Genomic DNA, 23,419 nt, shown 5'->3' with positions numbered 1-23,419 from the left:
GATAAAAAATGGTTCAGAAATAACGGGCATCATATTTCATTTTCAACGTTTTCTTTTCACGGTAGGCCCTGATGATACCATTATATTTCCGTAAACTACGCTACTTCAAATCGCTTGGCACTACTTTTGCGCGTGCGCAAAAAAAATGCGTCCTCGTTCGCAACGACAGAGCCGCGCTGGCGTATTTACAAGGCTGCGGCCGTCGCGCCGTGGGGAGTTTGACGATCCTGCCGTAGTGGCGCGACAGTCGGTCCGCATACCGCGCATTCCGGCGTAATGCCCGAGCGCACGCGGGTATGTGAGGGTGAGGGCGTAAGGCGGGCAGAGGCGCGGGTGAAAGAGGGCTGGAGTGGGGAGGGATGAGGACGAATAGCAGAGGCTGCCTGTCGTGTCAAACGGGCCGTGCCGCGCGCGCGCGTCCACCCGCCCGCATACCATTAGATTTTCGTGGTTTTCAATGGGTACGGGTAACCGGCCGCAGCACGACGCGCCGACGACGTGAAGTGCCGTACGATCTCGACATCGCGTTCATCCGAGTGTCAGAGCGCGCGGTGACGGTGAACTCCGGACTCCGGTGGGGCAAGAACGCAAGAAGTCAAGAACTGTCGCCGCGTGAAACTTGCGTATTTTTCGCAGGTGCTGCGCACAGTCGCGGGGCTACGCGGAGCGACATCGGGGAGCGACGAGCCACGGGTGAGTAAAAAAAAAAGATCTAATACGCACACGCGTGTAACGGCGTGCGCCCGCGCGCGCAATGCGAATGCCTGCACGGACTGTCAAAATAAAAGCGACGCGGCGGGAATAAACGACGTGCCGGCGCACGTCCGCTCCGAGGAATGCCGCGCGTTTACGCGTCGTCGTTCTCTTTCCTCCTCGCCCTCTCTCTCTCTCTCTCTCTCTCTCGCGCGCGCGCGCGCGCGCGTGCTTGTTTCTCCTCTTTTTTACTCCTCCCTTTTTCTCGTCTCTTTTTGCATTCTTCTACGCTACGCCGCATTCCTCTATTGATTCCCCGCGAACGTCGAGAGACGCGCCGCGCGGCGGTGGCGCCGACGGCGACGATCGCTCGGAGTAGCGCAACCCGTCATCGTCGTCATCGTTGACGGTTTTTACTTCGCGAACTTTGAACCATCGGCGATTCGGAGGTTCGAAAAAAACCGCCTCGTGCGTTCGCGGGGTGATTGGCCGTTTCTGAAAGAGAGAGAGAGTGAGAGGGAGAGAAAGACATATATACGTTGAAAATTCTCATCGTCGCATTTGCTGATTTGCCAAAGGAATTTCGCAGGTACACGATTTCTACCACAGCGGGCGAATTCGCCTTTAAATTGTTTTGAAAAAGTCAAGGACGACACTTCCGAAGAAGTTCGTGTTGTTTCGTGTCTCGGAATTTTGCAGTGATTTTTGCGCTGAGAAATTCATTGCGTTTAGCACGATAATTTTCTACAAGTGTGTAATCATACTACTAATAAGTAACCTTTATATATGAATGTTATTTAGTTTCCCGTAAAGATAATACGATACTGCATAGAAAAATGGATTTGTATATTCGAACGTGTCAATTAAATCACATCAAGGTACTTATTATTATAGTAGGTATTATTATAGTAGGTATTATTAGCACATTTCAATTTGCAGAGTAGATCCCAGTTCCAGAAATATAAAATTAACTTTAAACTTACGGTTTAACTTATTAATCTTTTCCTAATTCTAAGAATTCTTAGAGTAAACAGTTTTTAATTCTTAGGATTAGAAAAAAGTAAATAGTAAGTGTGTCTTGTGTGCGTTTCTACCAATGTAGGTTGACTTTAATCTCAGTCTAAATTATCCTTTACTCTTTCTTAATTCTTAAAACTAGAAAAAGATGAAGAGTTACTCGAGATTAGATTGGTAGAAACAGGCATAATCGTCTACATTATTTACAATTCGTGCTTCATCGTTTGCAGTTTTATATACGAATCACACAAATTGGCTGATTTTTACACAGACAAGAAAATGTACTAAATTTTAATAACTAATTATTTGAATAGTATAATACTATAATATAATATTTATTTACAGAAAATATTTACTAAATGATAAAAAGTCATAATTAAATCAATTTAATGGTTCTTGTACCAAATAAATATGTTTACATTTAGTAAATATTTAATTGATATTCAAACAAATATTTATTAAATAATGAGTAAAAGAAACAATGCCTATACAGGTCGAAACTGGATTTTATTGTTAGTACTTTAAATAATTTCATGTGAATTTATGTATCACATTTAGTAGTCTCTTGAATTGCGCTTTGAAATATTATACTTATTGAAATTTAGTATAATATATTTTTCTCTCAATGCAATGGTTTGCGCTTTTTTTGATGTCATTAACAAATCGCTGAGCTTATAGTAGAATTGCATGGATGGTGGACAATAAGTGCGAACTCGACGAATCTGCTTATTCGCGCTATCATATGATTAACGAATCACGAGTTATATATCTGGTGCTGGTTTAGGAGAAACGAGAGAAACTCAGCGCGAAATACCCGCACGTGTCTCCTATACGTATTATGAAACCCGAATTCTATAGTGTTATGGAGATCGTGCGAAATATTGACATTTTTTAAAATGGTGCTTAAAGAACGATGGTTGAAATGCCGCCGCGGAATTCTATTCGGTTCTTTGTCGGGATGATTTTTTTGGTATGATTTTTGGACGCGCGATTTTTGCGAATGCAAGAATGATGACTACATAATGATTCGTGCACAATTTATTTACCGCATTCACGATACCTTTCTGTATCTTCTTACTGTTCTATATCTTTTTAATTTTATCTCTCTGATATCCATTTATACTAATGTAGATTAACTTTCATCTCGGTTTAACTTATCTTTAATTATTAAAATTGGAAGAAAATAAAAAGTGAGTTAAACTAAAATTAAAGTTAATCTATTTATTAGTAAAAATAAACATTGCTTTTTGCAAGTGCACAAAATTTAGAAATTTAGAAACTAGACGTGGAAGAATTGAGAGATTGAATCTGCGAAATTTTAATTGAAGATAAATGTTTCTTAATTATCTTAATTACCTTCCTACCGAGTATTTTAAAAGAAAACTCATGAAATCGGATCAGATATTTAAATAATTTATTTTTCTTATTTTTAACAACACTTGAAACAAGATATATTATATTCTATTTTTTTATTCTTCTTGAAATTGTGATTTTTGCAAGAACAAAATTTGAAAATTTAGAGGGATTAGAAAATTATATCAAATGATTCATGGAAAGTTAAATTTATAGAATCATCGGAGTTTGTTTTCTTCCAAATGAAAATAAACGTCTTTTTGAAATTGTGATTTTTGCAAGTATTTGCGTACAAAATTTGAAAATTAGAAAGTGCACCAGATGATATTTATATGAGATTAAATCTACGGGCACACAACACCGGGCTTTGTTCTGTTCCAAACGAAGGTAGATGTTTCTTGGCTACCTTCTCGAGCGAATGTTTTAGTAGAAAGTTTACCATGAAGGCGTATCGATATTTAATTAACTTCTTTGCTTTACTTTTAATAATATCTGGAATAAAATATATTTGTTTGTTATAATTCTTTCTTCTTTTCTGAAATTGCGACGTTTGTAAGTGTTCGTAAGATTTGGAAATTTAGAAAGTGTAGACTACAAACGTGTTGATATTTATGACATTAAATCTGTAGAAACATCGGACTTTGTTCTCTTCTTAATCAAGATAAATGTTCTTGCCTACCTTCCTTTGCGAATGAAATATCTGATCTGATTACATGATAAGTTTTAATGGAAAACTCTTCATCACATCAGAGATACAATATTTAAATAATTTTTTCTTTATTTCTAATAACATTTGAAATAAAATACATTCGCTTTTATTATCTATTCTTTCCTCCTTCTCGCTCTTTCCTAAAATTTATTTTCGCAAGTACATAAAATTTAGAAATTTAGAAAGTGCAGCAGATATGACATTTATGAAAGATTAAATATACGAAAGCATCAGACTTTGTCTCTCTAAATAAATATGGCTATCTTTCTGTTGAGTTTTAGCAAAAAATTTTTTATGAAGTCAAAGATGTATTTAAATAATTTTCTTTTCTTTTTTTAATTTTAAATAATTAATCTCTTTATTTCCTTTTTGGAATACAATAAATTATAATATTTCTTCACCTCAAAAATATTTTTATTTCTTCTTTATGTTTGTCGCATATTTTTAACGTTCCTACGTTTCGGTGGAAATGCAACGTCCATATTATGGCGAATAGAAGAGAGACGATTAACTCGCTTGACGTTTCGTTCGCGCGTCGGCGCGTAAAAATTCCGAGGAACGCGCTCGCGTTTGGAATTCCATTGGGTTCGTCGAACTTTTCTCAATCTACCGATCTTTGTTTAGGGAAAAGTTGTTGCAACGCAGCGAAATGTTGGTTTGCAATAATCAAACGAACCTTTGTTCTTGAAAATTTCTTTGTTAGCACGCTTTCGCACGTTCATTTCTGAAATTTTACCGTGCTTTTTTGTCATTCTGTCTGAATTCTTGTGATTCTTACGATTCACGCTGTCACATATGTATCTGCGATGTTATTGTTTTTCTTGAATGACAATTGATTTGTCACTTCACGGATGTGTAAGTATAAATCCATACGACACATCGCATCACTTTGTCATTGGACATTTTCCCTGTTTTCCCAGGAAGTCGACCGTAAAGCATCACGTATTCATTATTCAATTCCTTTCTACTTTTTTATGCATTATATAAAATGCATTTGTACAAATTGTATAAAAATTGGTTTCACGTTTTATTATATTTGCGTATTTTACTAAAATGAGGCTAAATGTGGGCAAAACCAAAGAGACAGCTGAGACGAGAAATTTAAATATACAAATAAACTTTATACAATTTTCATTCGAATTTTTTTTTATGAGTTCGTCAACGAGAACGACAAGAAATCTCGATCGGCGGTTTCGAGCTCTCGCGTTCTCGAGCAGTGTAAATCGCCCGCATACCACGTGCTATTCAGTGCGTATATATGTATATGTTTGTGAATATACAGGGTGTACAAATTATTCGACGGATCGAAATCACTTATTTTTTGGACGAAAATTTTCTCAGAAGTTTCTTTAGATGAGAACTTAATTTATGGTTTTTAATATTCTGACAATTAAATCTTTATTAGCATCGTGTAAATTTTTTTTTAGAAACTCTAGGTACATTAACGTTACAATAGAAAAATATTCTACTGTTAAAAGAAGCGATTGCTCAGCTTAATTTTTCTCTTAAATTTTAAATAACGTTATCTTTAACAAAGAATATTTTCTTGATATAATAATCTTAAAATATACTTATTACAACAAATTTAAAAAAAACTCAAAACAAGAATTTATTTTCTTTTGAAGAATATTTTATAAAATTTTACCGAAGAAGCAAGTTTATATATATAGTATGCAAGTCAAATTGATTTTAATTTAATAATTTTGATTAAAGAATTAAACTTGGATTTAGAGAGAGAAAAAGAGAGAATAGATTTTGAAATTTGATGCTTGTGATAAACTGATAGATTTGTGAATACATAAATTTTTAGGCTATTAAACAAATAGAATAAATGTTAATCATTTACTCAAGAAAAGGTCCTTTGAAAGGTCCAAAAATTTTACTTTATGCATAATCCGAAAATTCTTTTAAATTCTTAAAATGCATTATTTGAAAATTGTATTGTATATTATATATAAAATTATTATTCTGATATAGCGTCATTTCAGTTTGACTTCTGGAGTTTTTTTTTTATAGAGACAATAACTTCGGAACACCCTATATGTATTCGATTGAATCTTGGTTGAAATAATACATGGGAATCTGTCGTTCGCGAGTGATTAGATCGGCGTGCGTGACGTTAGTCAAAAGTGTAAAGATTTAAAGATGTTTAGATTTCTTTCTGTAGCTCACACATCGTTAATTCAACATTCTCGATAATCGAATTGAATATTCTAAATTTCCGTTGTAACTTTGATCTATATAAAAATTCAAATTTATTTAAAATTAAACGTCTAAAGCATTTAATCAGTTCCAATCTATATGATTCTATCGAGACTTATTGTTTGCATCTTTCTCAATTTTATATTTTTTAAAATATTTCTGATTGGATCATAATTTATCTCATTCATAATTTTTATATAAATTATAGGATAATTCATAATAAAAGAGAAACGAAAAACAATATAAATATAAAGATAAATTTTTGTGGCTCTTTTATTTGGTAATTGAACAAAATTAAATATATTTAAAATTGATTGAAATAGCAGAAGCTTATTCGTCGTTTTGTTAAAAATCGTTAAAAATTCAATCCATAGAAAGATAAGGCACGTATTATATAAAGTATTATACAACTATTCGGAATGGATTCCGATCGGAATTATTCCATTTTCCTTAGAAAACACAATAGAAATCTAGGGAATAATTGAACAATTCCAATTGGAATTCATTCCGAATAATTTCATAATTATGTGTGTTTACGTGCTCAGATTCGTCCTCGAATCGAATGGAATTGTGCCGAAATTGAGAAAGGGAGCTAAGTAAAAATATTTGTAAGTGGATTACAGTTGAATTTCACGTATACGACGTGTGTTGAAAGGATTACGTCTCCGAATTCCGACGCAATTACAGCGATTTGTATTTACAAACGCTCGTCATTTCTCGCACAATGATGTAGCATTTATGCGCAACGACTCTCGCGTTCGCGATACACTTTATTCGGGTCGTCCTTTCGTTTAAATAGCACGCCGACTGACGACGGCCGTTATGATTCATAAAACGTTTACACTGCGCAGTACTCGCGTAAAATTGAGAGGAAGAGGCACGGCCGAGAAACGGCGCGCCTTTGTAAACCAGATTCATCCTTTCAATCTTATCTCGTCTCTTTATCACTCAAGAAACTCGACAAATATAACACGGAATCGGGCGGTATCTTGTCAGTCGAAAGATTTTCTTCAAAAAAATAAACTTGAAGAGTTTTAAGAATGATAATTTAAATTAATAAAAGCAATTTAAATTTATAAAATTTTGTGTTTTATATATATATATATATATATATATATATATATATATATTAGGTGTTGGAATTAATTCGTAGCGTTTTTAATGAAAGAATGTTATTTATTTCACATGAGCATTAAAAAATACATTAATGAAAGTACTTCCCATCACTTGTAAAACGCTACGAATTAATTCCAACACCTAATATATATAAAACACATATATTAGTATAATAACTATGACAATTAATCATAATCTAACGAAATAATAATTGAAATAATAATTGTTAAGAAAAAATTAATAATATAAGGAATAATTAAAGTTGTAATGTCCAATCTTGTAATCTGAGAATTAAGATTGTAAGTTGTGTTTTGAATTATTTATTCATTTTATAATTTCAGTTTTAAGGAAATTGAATATTTTAATTTTTAATGAAGAATTAAAAAAACAGTTGAATTAATTAAAGAAGAAATGATGCGAAGTAAGATGGTTTTATCGACTTATGCAAATTCACAGTTTTTTGAAGAGAACGAAGAAAAAGCTAAAACACCGGAAAGAGTAAATCGCGCAAAGCGGTAGGAAGGTGGACAAAAGGTTGTTTATATTGTTATGATGAAATCGTGATGTCGACCGTACGGTAGTGTTGCGAGAAGTAGGAAAAGCACGCGAGGAGGATGAGAAAGAATGAGAGAGGTCGCGATTAAAATAGCAATGGCTTTGAACCAGCCACAAACTTTCTTTTCATTTTTAAAATTGAAAATATCGTCCCTCTTACTCTTCGTAAAATATTAAAGCGCAAGACGAAAACAATCTTATCATACTTTCTTTTTTTTCTTTTGTGTCAAAAAATGTTTAATATTAGAGAAGATTCATAAAAAATAGAAATTAACTAATCGTTATTAAAAATAATCAAATTGAACAATATTTTTAAATTCAAGACTTAATAAAAAAATTATAAAAAATTTTCATGCGAGGAGACTGTTATATATTTTATAGGATATTTGTGAAATATGTTTGAACAAATTGTTTTCGGAGTTGACATGGGTTTTCTTTATGTTACCTTTGCAAATTTGGATTATTTTTATTACAAAAATTATTGTATTCACTGTTTTTTTATGTCATTTTGGTTTTTTGAAATTAATGCCTTTTTGTTGTTGGATCTTATATCAATAAGTAAAGTATTACAGACGTTAAATGTATCTTAACATTAATTAACATATTTCAAATTCGGTTGTTCTATTTGCTATTTATTGATTTCTTTTGTTTTGTTTATTGATGGAAGAAATTCAATTATCAGATATGCACTGAGAAAAAATAGCCCACATTTAAATAAATATTTATTTGAATACTGCCAACTAAACATTTACTTACAATAGATAAATATTTACTTAATAAAAAGAAGTGATTGTTAAATCAAATTAATGTTTTTTGTACCAAATAAAGATATATATATTTTTATATTTAATAAGTATTTAGTTGGTACGTACTATTCAAATAAATATTTATTGAAATTTAGAATACATATTTTTTTCTCAGTGCATATCTGATTGTCATGCGCCTTCACGTAGACCTTGCTTAACATTCTAGTTAACGTGTGTCATTATAAAATATATTAGAGTAGAAACAAATCATCAATTAAATTGAATAGTATCTCGAAATTCATCACTTAACAAAAAAAAAATGTAATTTTATTGTATATTGAAAATTGATTACATTTGTTTGAAATGTTATTATATTTTGTGTTTTGTGTGTGTGTATGTGTGTGTGTGTGTGTGTGTGTGTGTTGTGTAAAATGTTTGATCAAGATTTGTTAATGTATTTTTCTAAATCATATCGAACATATTTTAAAACATCGATTCTTCATTAAATATTTTCTTTCCAAAATGTGTCAAAAGTTCTATCTATATTAATGAAAAAATTTAATCTAATAATTATCACGTAGACTTTATTTGATGTTCTATTTGTGTATCATATATCGTAATAGAATGTCAATATGATTAAATGATAAATAATGATAACTTCGATAACGTTATCTTTTGACGTTAAGTGTACATTAATACTATTCATTGTTAATCAATAAATTACATACTTGAAAGTTTATTTCATTGTTCTGGAATTTTTTTTGGATTTTGATGTATAAGTTTCAATTCCTGTAACTTGAAAAGAACGTGATGATTGTACAATTTTCAATTTTTGTAACTTGAGAGGAATGTAAGAACTATCAAAAAAAATGGATATGAAACACAATTAAATAACTTTTTTTTTCTCATAATAATTTTCTTGATTGAGTTTTCTCAGCTATTAGACTAGCAATCGATGTAGTAATAAGTTATCATCTTAATGACTATCTGAATCTTGTGACTGTATTTAAGTTATTTTCGTATATTTTGTAGCAGTTAAACTCGAATTGTATCATGAAATTTATTAGAAAAATCAGTCAGTCTTATTTAAAATTCTACGTAATTATGTACATAATTTAAATATCATTAAATTTAATACAAAAACAGGTTACTAATCGCTTATAATTTGAAAATTATTAATGCCTACAATATTTTTTTAATAAGGAACAATCGATTTTAAATTCCATCGACAATAACTGAAAATTGCAGCGATAACGTTGTAACATCTAATTAAATTTTATTAAAGCGATTATCAATCGACGTTAACGTGCTGATGAACGCGAACGTGTCGATTTCATTGCTAGATACGTCGCGCGAGAAGAGGTTCCCGCGAGAGGAGTGCCGCGGGGGTGGGGGTCCTCCCACGAGAGGGGGGCGTCGACGGTGAGGGGTCCGCATTCCACAGACAATGTCATGTTTTTTAATTCCCGTTTTACTTTATTTGCGCCGCCTTCGGCCGCGAGGAAGGCCCAAACAGTTAAAGTTCGACTTTTGTCCCTACACAGTGCGCCTGAATTTGCAACGTGGAAACGCAGACGAGCCAAGGACGTATCCTTGTTACAGAAAAACAACACGAGGAAGGCGATATCTTCTGTGAAAAGAATATTTGAAGATCCACCAAGTATTGTAAGGGCGCGAATTTTGCGCGAGGGTGGCACGCGAGGGAAGGAGAATAGAGGAAAAAGAGAAGGAAAGTTTGAACGGACGGAACGAACGAAAGAAGAGATGTCTGCCGTCGAGAGTGCCTTGGACGTCCTTTCCAGAGCAGCGACAATGATGCAAGGTCAGTTTATACCTCTTGGAATTTTATTTTGCACAGAAAAATCAGTTTGGTAATAGCTATCTAAAATAGGTTTAAATAATTGGTATATAAATACCAATACCTAAAATTCTACTGCAAAATTTTAGAGAACAATAATAGTCGTTTAATTTTTTAATCAAGTTTTCTTGGAACATTGTATACTATCATTGTATATCCTCATATTATCGAGAGAATTAAAGTCCGCAAAAAGAAAAAAAGCTTGGTAATATCAAAAATAAAATTTTTGTAATAGCTATCTAAAATATATTTAACCAAATATTTTGATTAATATAATCAAATGTAATTTTATTCTTACAAAAATTTAGTATCACCAAACAGTAAAATCGTAAGGATTATGTTTGGTTATATTAATCAAAATATTTGATTAAATGTATTTTAGCTAGCTATTACAAAAATTTTATTTTTAATATTACCAAGCTTTTCTTTTTGTGGACTTTGACTCTCTCGATAATATGAGGAATGATAGTACCATATATAATATTCCAAGAAAACTTGATTAAAAAATCATACGTTAAACGATTATTATTGTTTTCTAAAATTTTGCAGTAGTTTTAGGAGGTATTTATTGTATATACCAATTATTTAAGTATTTTGAAAGGTAAATGATTAATTTAATATTTTGAGTATTAAAAGTACAACAGTAATTAAAATAAATAATTAATCACTTAAATTTCTGTAAGGATAATGTTTTTCTTATCGTTATAAGAACACAATAAAAAAGTATAGCCCTCCTCTCTCTTATAGTTCGAATAATGCGAGATTATTGACGACTTCGTAAGCAATTATTTAAGTTACATCGTTTCAAAACATTAGGAATTCGGAGATTTTATTATTTCCTGATGACTATCTAAAAAACGAGATATTCGATGAGAAAAAATATATAAAGTATTTCGAACATGTAAAGCCTATTCTATAATGTGCTTTTTGTTTCCTGTTTCTTACTTTTTACGTCTTGTTTTTTTTTCCTTTGCAATCGTTTTATAGACATTGTATTGCTTGCTGCGTATTTCTTGTTTCTTTCGAAGTTCGTTAACTTTTATCTCGGGCGACATAAAACAAAAAACCGGATAAGAAGCAAAAAGACAAGATAAAAAACAGTAAAAAGCAGAAGACAGCACATTATAGAATAGCATATTATAGAATAGGCTTAAATTTTCGGACAGTAGTAGAAACAAAAAGCATTTTTTGAATGAATCGTTTCAGTCGGATTCGTTCTATCGTATCGTCATTCACAGAAATTCCTTCATGCCTTTTTCATGCCTTTTCCATACCTCACTTATTTAATTTTGCTTTGATCTTTCTCAGGGAAATTCATTTCTTCTACTTTACCGTCAATTTCTCATCCGGAAAATATTAGTGTTTGATGGGAATGGAGTATAAAGACATAACTTGACAATGAAATGCAACGCGATCAAATTCTCATGGAATGCACAGACCTCAGAAACGACGACAAAACTACTCGACATGCCGTCGGCATTCCTCGCATAATTTGTTCAATAGTCATTCTATATTTCACGCGCGTGCACGACGACATTAACGAAGGCTCGTTCGTATGCAAGTTGGATCGCCGTGGGTATCGCTATTATTATCGCGGGCGCCGAGTTATAATGCAACGTGCTATTACCTGACATAAATTCGCGATCGTAACATATTGTCACAAGCCGCGCAATCGTTTTTACATGGAATCGATCGTTCGATCGTGCGATCGCGGGTGAGCAATCGCATTCTTTGCTTTGTGTTCAACTGTCCGCCTTACGAAATCCTCTTAGCAAAATGATCCGAACATTCTGCGCGAATGGTGAAATTAGAAGTGCAGGCGAATACGACGTTTTAGTTACGATACAATATTTTTATTAAGTAATTAAATTAATTAAATTAATTATCATTTTAAATTATTGTCTAATCATATAATATCGACAAGAAGAATAGTATATTCTTACATGAAATGTCATTTTGTTAACAAGTGTTATTTTTATCATTTTTGTTTCATTACTTTTGAAAAATAATTTTATAATCGTGAAATAATTTTATATTTGTAAATTTTAAAAAATAATTCTTTTAAAAAAACAATATTTAGTGTGAAAAAAAATACTTTAATTATTTACTTCATTCGCAAAGTACAATAGACACTCTTTAACTTGTGATGATTTTTACTTGTGATGGAATTAAATAAATTCACTTTCGATGATTGATAGAATAATGTTTACTTAATTCATAATAATAATTTATATAATAATTTGAAACTTATATTTTCCAAACTGTGTCACTTATGGAATAAAGGAGTGACAATTAAAATATTATATCAATTTTATGTATAAATTATAATGTCTTTATATAATGTAATTATCATAATTATATAAATTCATATAATTTATATATATAATATTTTAATTATTAGGTGTTGGAATTAATTCGTAGCGTTTTTAATGAAAGAATGTTATTTATTTCACATGAGCATTAAAAAATACATTAATGAAAGTACTTCCCATCACTTGTAAAACGCTACGAATTAATTCCAACACCTAATATATAAATATAATTTATATAATGTTTTTTATTATTCTCTCTAATTCGAGATAATATCGATTGTCTTTGAGATTAAAAGAACATTAATTTGACTCGATTGTAATTAATTAAAAATAAGATGATCTCTTATTTATTCGTCATAGGACATATTCAACTGAATTCTAGTCGACTTAAGGACACACGCAATACTTGCAAGTGTCACGATTCCGCATAGGTGCCGTTTATAGTTTCAATTCCACGTATTTGCAGATTGAGTACACGTGTTCAGCTCGATGTGATTGCCTTCGAATGCATTTGCTGATCTCGAATTTTTTATATTCTTTGGCGCAGCGACCATCTTTCGTTTAGATATGTTTTATCAGGAAGTGTGCCATGACTATTTAACCCTCTGTATGCATATACATATTTTATACGGTTCGTATTCTGTTTCTCGAATAATGAATGCAGAATGATGCAAATAATGTAAATGATGTGCACGAACAAACGAGCATTGAATATGATCGGTATAACATATAGCAAGTTATATTTAATGCAATTATAAAAATCAGTATATATAAATAATATCACTACAAAATATGTAAATAAGAATTATTATTAATGCCTCCATTAAATTTAACGAATTAACGAACGATTAATATTTTACGAATGCATTATCTTGACTCATGAATTTTTATGAAAATTTTTATGAAAATATCTTATATGTGTACTTTTTTCTGATAGAATTTTATACACAATATTCTATAAAAAGATCAGAATTGTAGGGAAAAATTATATGTATAAAGGAAGACAGCGTGTTTCTTTCCCTTTTTTTTCTTTTTTTTACATTCGAATCAATGAAACTCGATGTATGATATGACGCGTGATTATATGTGGATATCGAAAGGGTTAAAATAAACACACGCTATCAACCATTCGACGCATTCGCGCGTGCATCGCATCGGTTGCATCGCGCATATACAGGGTCGTGCAAAATTATCGCACGTCTCTCTTTCGAGTCGAGAATTAGTTTAATTCTAACCCAATCGATGTATTATAAAAATTAAAACAAGACTTTGTGACTGAAACTAATTTAATTTTAAATCCAGTCAATGTCATTTTTATCTTTAAAAATTAGAAAAAGAGGATTCAAGTTGTCGACTAAAATTGGCTCTCAGTTTAACGACTTTTACTTTCCGTCGTATTTTTATCACTTAATAACCACATAACGTGTAAATTTCTCAGAATGCTTTTCTTCATTGGCTTTCTTGAAACAAGCCATATATGGGCTACGTTCAGTTTGCTGTTCGCTCTTGGAATTCTTTTATTCTTGTTTATTAAATGTTTAAAAAAGGACAAATGATGCTGATAAGCTCTGTAAGCACTAAATGGAACGCATTACGCATCCAGTATACATGCAACTTTTAAAAAAACTGCGAATACTCGCGCGTTTTTTAGTTCGACTTGGCTTAGAGTGTTTCGTTAAAAAGAAGAAATATATCAAGCGCGTTAAGTTCATTTTATTGGGTCTTAAATGATCAAAGGACATATATGCGAATTTTTGGTATTCATAGGCTGGTATTCATAGTCAGATATTATATTAAAACCGTCTTAAGTATAATCTTAAGATGTCATGAATCAATCAGAGGGTCGCGTTAGCGACTTAAGACATTACTTAAGACGGTCTTCAAATAAGAACCAACTGTGAATACCGATCATAGTCAGTTTTTATATTTAAGACAGTTCTTAAGTGCAGTCTTGAGATATCATAAGGTATTCATAGTCGATTCTTATGGACTTTCTACAATAAGCTATTATCTAAGTTTTAAGTCTTAAGTTATAAGAAAAGAATAATCAACAATAATTAGTCTTGTTTCTCGCAGCTTGAGACTTAAAGCTTAGATAATGACTTACAGCCTATTATATTTGAAACTGTCTTAAACATAGACTAAGGGCAGTATTCCTAGTTTATTCTCATGTTAAGATCATCTTAAGTATTGTCTTAAGATGTTAATACAGCCTTCTGATTGGCTTATGACATCTTAAGACTATACTTATGTCATAAGCCAATCAGAAAGCTGTATTAGCGTCTTAAGACAATACTCAAGACGATCTTAACATAAGAATAAACTAGGAATACTGTCCTTAGTCTCTGCACACCCAGTATATCGTGTCTACCTGGTAAAAAGGGAAAGAGAGAAAGAGATAGAGAGGGAGAGGTCGAGAGAAAGAGAAAGCGAGAAAAGAGACGAGTTGGCTTCCAGCCGAGCGCGCGCGCTTATAGTACCTTATAAATACACGCTTAATTCTCGTCGTATCCATGCAGGATATCCTCGGTATATACAACTCTCGCACGAGTGCCAGCATTGCGCGTGTATGCGTGTGTACGTGTAAAAGGCAACCTCCTTCGATCCCACGTGTTGCACGGGGAGAAGAGTGGCGGCGGACGGCGGAGTCGAGGCGGCGGATGAATGAATGAATCTTAAGACAGTCGTGAGTGGCGCATTCACGAAACCGCGAGTGCGCCTTTGAGGGACGAGCTTTTTTTTTTTAGTGGACCTCGCGACTTCTCTTCTCGCGTCGTCGCCATTTTCATCCTCGTTGCCGTCGTTCCTCCGCATTGTGTGCACCTCGCAATTGTGTTAAATGACCGTTTCGTTATAAGTGTTTTTGCGTGCCGCTTAATTTGTTTTCCACATCTCGTAATTTTCGAATTTCCTCGTTTCGTCGCATCTTCCCTTTTTTCCCCTTTGATTCCTGAGTTCTTTCGATTCTCCAGTTCCATGGGGATTCCGCAATCTCTTCTCTGATGTGTCGATTGTCTTAATGTGATTGTCTGCCCACGATCGGAAGAAATAAGAATAATTGTATCGATTCTCAGAAGTAGCTGTGACACTAAAACAGAAAAATGTCCGGGAAATAGAAAAAAATTTTGAAAAGAAGAAGGGAGATTACACAGTTCTTTCTCTGCAGGAACGAATCTTCACGAGAATAAAATTTTGAATGGAATTAGCGCGCAGATTCTTCATTTCGAGGATGAAAATAATAAAGTGTATCGAAAGTAACATCCAAGAATAGTTTTTGTTAACTATTTAGTGATTATTTAAGTATTATATTGCCGGTCAAACGATGGGCGCATGTATCGTTTGCGAAATTTCGATCGAGATTTGTGCGAGAGTGGAATCGCAACGCATCGCTAACTGTGATTTGTTTGTGAGAAACTTTATAGAACAAGGAACGCTTAGTTCAAGCAGCTTTTAATTACAGATAACCGTGCATTATCGATGAAGATAACTTGTTTTATCGTCAATTGAATTTTTTTAACTCTATTTACGCACCTTCGTCATTATTTGCGTTCAATTGTGCGCGTTATTACATTATGTGATGGATATTTTAATCGAAAACTATACATACATCGCTGTAAAAATTAGTCTAAATTGTGCTGTAATATTACTGAAGGTGAAGAACATGTGACGATAGACTGAATCCTCGCAGAAAGAAATATAGTGCGTTTAGGAATGAACTAAATTTTCGCCTTGCTCAGATATTCTGTACCTATCTCGTAAGAGAGCACGATCCCGCAGTTTAACTTGGCCATTAATGCTCCCAAGACCAATAAAATGGAGCTCCCATGCAAGAGGAGGCATCTCTGGCAGCCGTGGCTTAATGTCGATAGCCTCCGACTGCCTTGCAAACCGGAAGGTATGTCATTTTGTAAAGCACGGTGAAAAAACTAAATGGGTGGAGTCAAATAGACTTAAAACGAATAAAAAATGAATAAGAAAAGCTTATTATAAAAAAAAATTTTAATTTTGAATCTAAAATTAAAATTTCTAGTGAAAACAAATTACAATTTTTTTTTTGCGTCGTTATTCGGATTTGTTTGACAGAAATTATATAATATGATATACAGCCATACATACTTCAAAATATTTATGCCTAGTTTACAGTCGATTTTTGTTAACAAGATGTAAATTAACTTGAGTAGTTTTCGAGTTGAAAGGAATGCCATTCGTTCCAGAGTGACAGATACTTTAGACATGCATTAGTATATATGTTACAGTCCAGAAATATAAACAATAATACAAATGTTCAACTTAAAATGGATTTTTCGATTTTATCGATGAAAAATTTTGTTGGAATTTACTCACCAAAATGTAAATACATATATCTTATTGCTATTTGACTTGGTATCTAATGGTATATTTACTGAGAGAAAAATATTTGGTATTTTTGGTATTTGATATTTGTGATTATGATTGCATGGTAAAATAATTATGATTAGGAGCTCCATTTTTATAGTTATTACTGGTATAATGTTAGTAATAATAATTATTTTTATAATTTTACCAAATAATAATATAATTAATACTGAAAATGACTATAAATTATGATAACTGCAATAATTTTTTTCTCTCAGTGTATTATATTGAACACATTTCATTTCATCACATTTTCTCTAAACAAAAATTCCTGCAAATTAATTCCAAATATTTTAAGATGAAAATTTTGATAATAATAATTGCCGTCGCACATCGCATCTTTCGGAATTGCTTTAAGATTCGCAAATTTACGCTAATAATTTTCCCGCTTGGAGTTCGACTCTTCAGTTTTTTATTTTTAGTGTTCGATTTTACGATTGGCAATTACAGGATAATGCTAAAAATAATAAAGTATTATTAACAAAATATATACTGCGTTATAAATTGTGTAATTAAAGATATATGTCGAAGGGCCAAGCAATGTCGTAAGAGTGCTTTGTTCCTCTCATCAAATTTTATTTTACGGACTAAAAAGGACTTTCGGCTTTCCTGATTTATCTATTGGATACCTTCAGCAGCGGAAATGTCGAATCGCCCTATGATTTGGAGTCATAAAGGGACGAGACTCATGCGTTCGTTAATTATCAGCAGCACATATCGAGAAGTTAACTGACTCTCGAGGCAACCCTCCCGTCCCGCTTCCGTTCATCTCGATGGTCCATTCATCTTTTCCCTGCGGTACACGTCTCTCTAAACCAGTTTCGCCATCTTGACGATCCTCTCACGGCTATTAGGCACTTCCTGCCCATCCTGAGAACCGAACTTGTTTTTACTACTCTCTTCCTTCGTCCTTCGTCGTCCTTTTTCTCATCCTCCTTATCTTTTCGCTCTTTCTCAATCGATCGTAAAGGGTTGTCTCTGCGTTTGAGTGACTTTCCAATTTTAGATATCCCGCCGCACGGAAATAGAAACGACCCTCGCGATTTCCGATAAATTTCGATCAATAACGCTGCTCATCATGAAGTGTGGTAAATAAATGTAAAAGAGGAATTCTAGATATATGTGCTGGCTACATTACTAGCGAAAGTTGCGGAACAGAAACGAAGCTCGTATAATACGGTTGATCTATAGCTATCAAACTTACTACTTCGTTCTTTTCATGTATACGAGCGCTTTTGCTTGTACATTCTTTTGTCCAAACAGATAATACCAAACGAAAATATTTACAGCCAATTTAGTCGCTTCCTTATGTTTCCCGTTCCTCTCTTTTCTCTCCACCGAGATCCCCACTTTATGACTGCCGAATAACATTGACATTCCTCGCATTCAGTTCAGCCCAACAATGACAGGGAAAACGTTAGTTTTCTTCGGAAGTTCAATGCGTACATTTCGTGTTTAACTACTCGAAGGCGTAGCTCGTCTCACTATCGCTTAAAACGAAAAGGTTGGAAGTTCGGAATAAATTCAACTCAGAACGAAACATTAATAAAGTAAATATCCTCGCTATAGCAAATTGAACGCGACCGGTATAATAAATAATAGTTAATTGAGATAACGAAGAAAATTCTTTGTGATCTATCTAGATAAGGCCTATCCAATTTGAGTTCCGGAACCAAAAGGCAAAGCCATCGATGCAGAAAATTCAATGTGGGTAAGATTTCGGGGACTGTAAAGTATTGTGTTGATACGCATCTGAGTGACGCTTATCAATATTTTACAGTCTCTGAAATCTTACATTGTATTCTTTTGAATCTTCTTCGATGATTTTGCGTTTTGGCTCCGGAGCTGAAATTGGACAGGTCTGATCTAGAATATCTGTTTGTCAATATCTGATAGCGCCGATTGTTTTCCTCATTCAGAATTTCCATCTCAAAGAATAACGTCGTTTATAATGATGTCTTCGTATATTGCAGAGGAGAGATCGAAGGTGACGAATCTGCATCGAAAACCAAGTAGTGCTTGGCGTAAGGACCGTAGGAGAGATCCGATTCAGAGCGAAGCGTTGGACATGTCGAGAACAAATAATCACCACAACAGACCGAGCGTGATCGTTCCTACGACGCAAGTTGGTAAGCAGTCGTTAATAATGATTAATCCCTGAAAAGAAAAAAAGATGTAATTAATATCTTTTTTGATATCGATTAAAATAAAGTCAAAATTTTGACGGAAGACAATTTTTCGTTTTACGTGACTGATGACGAAAAATTTCGATCTTGCAGAGTTTCAGTCTCGAATAAGCGAGAAACTTATGTCAAGTTACAAAATTCTATACTGCGAACGAATGAACATTTAATTTCAATTCGTGCGGAGAAATAAATATAAAGTTTCAATGTTGAAAAAACTCATAGATTGACATTTCAATTGAATTCATATTTTCTTTAGCAAATTATTATTTTTTAATTTTCATGTAACTTTTTTTTTAGAAGAATAAAATAAAGTGATTTGTATGTTTATATTTATGTCGAAATGAAGATATAATTACGGAACGATTAAATACTGAACATTGTGAAATCCGAATTAATATTTGTAGCTGTAAATGGATAGCGAAATATTCGTCCGCTCGAGTTCTATAATATAAACTAATCGGATTTCAACAATTAAATTTTACCGTTATTGAAACATGAAACATTTAAAAAAATAAATTTGCTTACTTTAATTAATCTTACGTCAGGGTTTCAAACTATTCGAAATATTTTTACCGATTTGGTTCGACTAATAATGGATATTCTGACCGAGTCGTCGTTGGGCATCTCCTCTAAGTCCCCATTGTCATCAGGGGTGTCTGTGTAGGGTGTGTTTTATGACAATGCATCGTCTGCTGCACCGGGATCCTGTACAGATGCGAAGTATTTCTCAATGGAAATACAGTTAATCCCTCAATAGCAAACGTGACATTCCTTGCATGTTAACGTTTATTTTCCTAAAACATTCATCATCGTATTAGTTATAAATCGAGTTACAAACGGAATTAATACTGTAACGGATATTCATTTATCATGATAGTAATGTGATAAATTTATCATTTGTTTATTTTTTAAGTTTATTTTTTTATACTAGAAATAATAGTGGTTTTATATATCTGATAGATCGTGTAAAATATTATTTAAGTAATTAATTAAAACGTCATTAATATTAAATATAACATTATTATTTTATCATTATTTAATAATGATATTATATTATTATTTCTCTCTCTTTCTCTCTTTAATCTAATCGAAAAATCTACTTTGAAGAAAATGTTGCGATTTTCTAGATTCTTGTTTAAAAAATCGTTTAATTTGCTTACATATATTCATTTTTATATTTTCCATTTAAAATCCTTTTTTAAAATTATATCTACGTTTGTAATTTATTAATTTTCATATTACGTATAAAATATTACAGTAATCAGCTAAAATATAATTATAATAATGTACCATTATGACATTTTCTCATAACGATATAAGATTTCTTTAGTCTAATCGCTAAAACGGTGAAAATAATGTTCAACTAGACGTACAGCGATTGAGATATGAGAGATATAAAAGACTTATCCATCTTTTTTCAGGTATCACAATCGAGGACTCTGCTATGACATCAACGACGACGTCTACCACGGCTTCGGGCGGACAGAGGACGATTATCAGAACGACGGGTGGCGTTTACGTTAGTGATCCCGCGATCGATGAGCATTTCAAGCGGTCTCTGGGTCCGAAAAAGTACGCGGCCGTCTTCAACGCTACTGCAGATAAGGAAACTGGCCTGAGTGGTAAATACAGATATTAAATATATGTTGTGTAAGAGATAAAATAGACATTCTGGATTCAACATGGACCGGCCTTGGATGATATCTTCCATGGTCCAAGCTGGACTAATCTGGATCCAGTCTTGTCTTAGCTTCGTCTTAGTCTGGAGTATTCGTCTTAAATATTCTTTGCGTAGTTGACGATCATTTCGCAAAAGCACTCGGCGACACTTGGACAAGGCTTCAGGCAACCAATCGAACTAAGGACTCCACCTAACCACCGGATAGACTTGCCAGAAATCTTATCTTACTTGTCATCGTCCTCGTCGTTGTCCTCATCGTCGTTTGACGATTGTGGTAATCTACTCGGGTGAAATCGTTCCGCTAAATATACATTAATGATAAGTCGTAATCAATAAGAATTAGCTGAATTCGCGACTATATTCGAGGAACCTGCGTCCAAGTAAAACTACAATTAGAGCAGACCTGTCCAATTTAAGTTCCGGAACTCAAACGTAAAGCGATGTAAAAAATTCAATGTAAGATTTTAGGAATTATAAACTGTTGATAAGCGTCACTTAGATGCGAATCATCAACACTTTACAGTGTAAAAGTTTTACACAACCGTAAAGTGTTGATATGTTTAATATCTGTCTGTATTTACCATTCAGGCCAGTTTCCTTGTCCGTAGTGTTGAAGATGGTCGCGTACTTTTTCGGACTGTTTGAAATGCTCATCGATCACGGGATTGATCTAACATAAATGCCACCCATCGTTCTGATAATGATCCTCTGTCCGCCCGAAGCCGTGGTAGACGTCGATGTCATAGTCCGAAATCTTACCTATATTGAATTTTTTTGTCAATGGCTTTGCGTTTTGGCTCCAAAGCTCAAATTGGATAGGCCTGAATTAGAGGATAAATAAAAGAAATAAACGCACACGTCAGGATTTTATAAAAATGCAGGATCTTCAAATTGGATTTTCGTATTGATTTCGACATTTCGGGAAAAAGCATATAAGCAAATAATTAAAAAATGATAAACTAAGAAATCACTAAGTATAGCAGTTCGGATATTAAGTTACATCTTTTACAAATGAACTTCAAATCTGGCTTTATTCATTCATAATTAAAATCCGGATTATAATTTTTCTTATATCCGACTTATATATGTTTCTTTATTCGATTTATATATTTTTTCTTTCTTATTAAGTGTCTTGTAAAATTCGTAATCATACACTTATACACTTTTTCCATCTAAATTTTTTCGTAGACATTTTGTTTTAATTGGTACGTACTGCGTTGTATAAGGAGGGTATCAAGTGTCCTTGATCTTCTCGCTTTTCAACTGAGTGCTCGTTGTTGTCGCTTTTTCGTCAGACACGCGTATAAGACATCAGGAGGATTGGCCTGTATTTTGTACGTTGTATTTTATACGGGCGAATTTAATATTATATATAGGCACACATATTCCTTTATTATGCCATCGCCACAGTCATTACCGTATAGTTCCGAGTTGTGTATGAATATAAAGTTATTTATTATAATGTTTCATACTTCCTCGCAAAGTATAGTATGTTTATACTTATATATGTGTATGTAATATTTACTTATTGTTAGTAAGCGTATAACATTACACTCGTGGAAAATAATGATACAGTCCCTCCTAATACAAGTTTCAATAAAGTGTCAGCTATTTTTTTTTTTATTCGATCATATATAATACAATTCGTCAACTGAATGCTCGATCGCATATCGTGAAATTTTCTCTTTTAATTAAATTGAGCGGAGCTATTAATTACTAATAAATTTGACAATTAAAAATAGTAATTTATTATTGTAATTGTTGCTTTGTCTCATTGCATCTTAATCCTGGTTTTTTGTTACTAGTAGGCTTTGTAACAGCAGTTTGCTGATGTCTAACCTTTTGCAAGCTATTATAGTCTAATGTATTATATTTTATGTCTGTTATTCTGTTAACATGTAGTCTTTTTATAGAGCTTAGCAATAAAGTAAATTAAACTAAATTAAATTAATTTATACAATATCTGTTGTGTATTTAATTATATTCACAAAGCAGAAGCATGTGTCGCGTGGGCAAAATAATTTAGACAACTGTGACGCTTTTAATTCATCCCAACTAGGGGGGGCCGGATCATTGACCATGGGTGCATATATATTATAATAACGACCGTTATGCCGGAGAAATCTCCTGGTGAGTGAGACTTACGGGAAGCGAGTAGACACAACTATATAATTTAACAAAGCAGAGCACCACTTTAGTGAATCGAATAAATATCATGTGTCACGTCTTTGAGCCACGCTTTATTGCTCAAAGCTGTAAAGAGAAAAACAATCGAAAATATGTACAGGCAAACGATGATTACAATGATGTATGAAGAAAATTAAAGGGAAAAGATGTTTAATTATTTTCAGCGTGCGTTAATTTTTATCTTATCTTTCTCGATCCCTCGGTGGAACAATTGCACCCGCAAGGAACGATTCTGTTTCGCTCCGCACCCTAATTGCCGAATGCTAAGAAGAGTAGTACTGATTTCTAATGGTGCTAGGAAGTCCAGCACATACCCCAGCACGCACAGAAGTCAGTACCTCTACTTTCTTATATGCGAAAATTCTATCGCTCTTACTTGTAAAGTGCGTTGCGCAAATTAATAGTGAAT

The 23,419-nt window shown here is 33.1% G+C and overlaps 2 protein-coding genes across 3 annotated transcripts; both read left to right on the top strand.

The window, feature by feature from the left end:
• Positions 1-248: 248 nt before the first annotated feature.
• On the top strand, positions 249-10,097 carry LOC105150899 (uncharacterized). The gene is given in 3 exon segments (XM_087412899.1): positions 249-376; positions 379-693; positions 9,936-10,097. Coding segments are annotated over 3 exon segments (507 nt in total). The 5' UTR covers positions 249-276; the 3' UTR covers positions 10,028-10,097.
• On the top strand, positions 10,060-23,167 carry LOC147907550 (uncharacterized). Of its 2 annotated transcripts, none has more exons than XM_011064282.2 (4): positions 10,060-10,213; positions 18,930-19,085; positions 20,564-20,764; positions 20,938-23,167. In XM_011064282.2, exons 1-4 carry the CDS (start codon positions 10,156-10,158, stop codon positions 21,015-21,017), a joined length of 495 nt encoding a protein of 164 aa, XP_011062584.1. In that variant the 5' UTR covers positions 10,060-10,155; the 3' UTR covers positions 21,018-23,167. The 2 variants fall into 2 exon arrangements, with proteins under 2 accessions (XP_011062584.1, XP_011062581.1); XM_011064279.2 differs by lacking the exon at positions 10,060-10,213 and adding an exon at positions 14,895-16,456.
• The last annotated feature ends 252 nt before the right edge of the window (positions 23,168-23,419 follow it).

This window comes from Acromyrmex echinatior, chromosome 13 (genome assembly GCF_024713525.1).
Source record: "Acromyrmex echinatior isolate Ae372 chromosome 13, ASM2471352v2, whole genome shotgun sequence".
Classification (NCBI taxonomy): Eukaryota; Metazoa; Arthropoda; class Insecta; order Hymenoptera; family Formicidae; genus Acromyrmex; species Acromyrmex echinatior.
Note: the sequence above shows the minus strand (reverse complement) of the source record. Positions and strands in the feature narration are given on the sequence as shown.

What these genes read in the sequence shown, in the direction of transcription:
- LOC147907550 (XM_011064279.2), top strand. Translation starts at nt 16,375, where the DNA reads ATGGAGCTCCCATGCAAGAGGAGGCATCTCTGGCAGCCGTGGCTTAAT. An exon ending in CGTTCCTACGACGCAAGTTG is followed by an intron (nt 19,086 to 20,563) that starts GTAAGCAGTCGT and finishes ATCTTTTTTCAG; the next exon opens with GTATCACAATCGAGGACTCT. An exon ending in TAAGGAAACTGGCCTGAGTG is followed by an intron (nt 20,765 to 20,937) that starts GTAAATACAGAT and finishes TTCTTTGCGTAG; the next exon opens with TTGACGATCATTTCGCAAAA.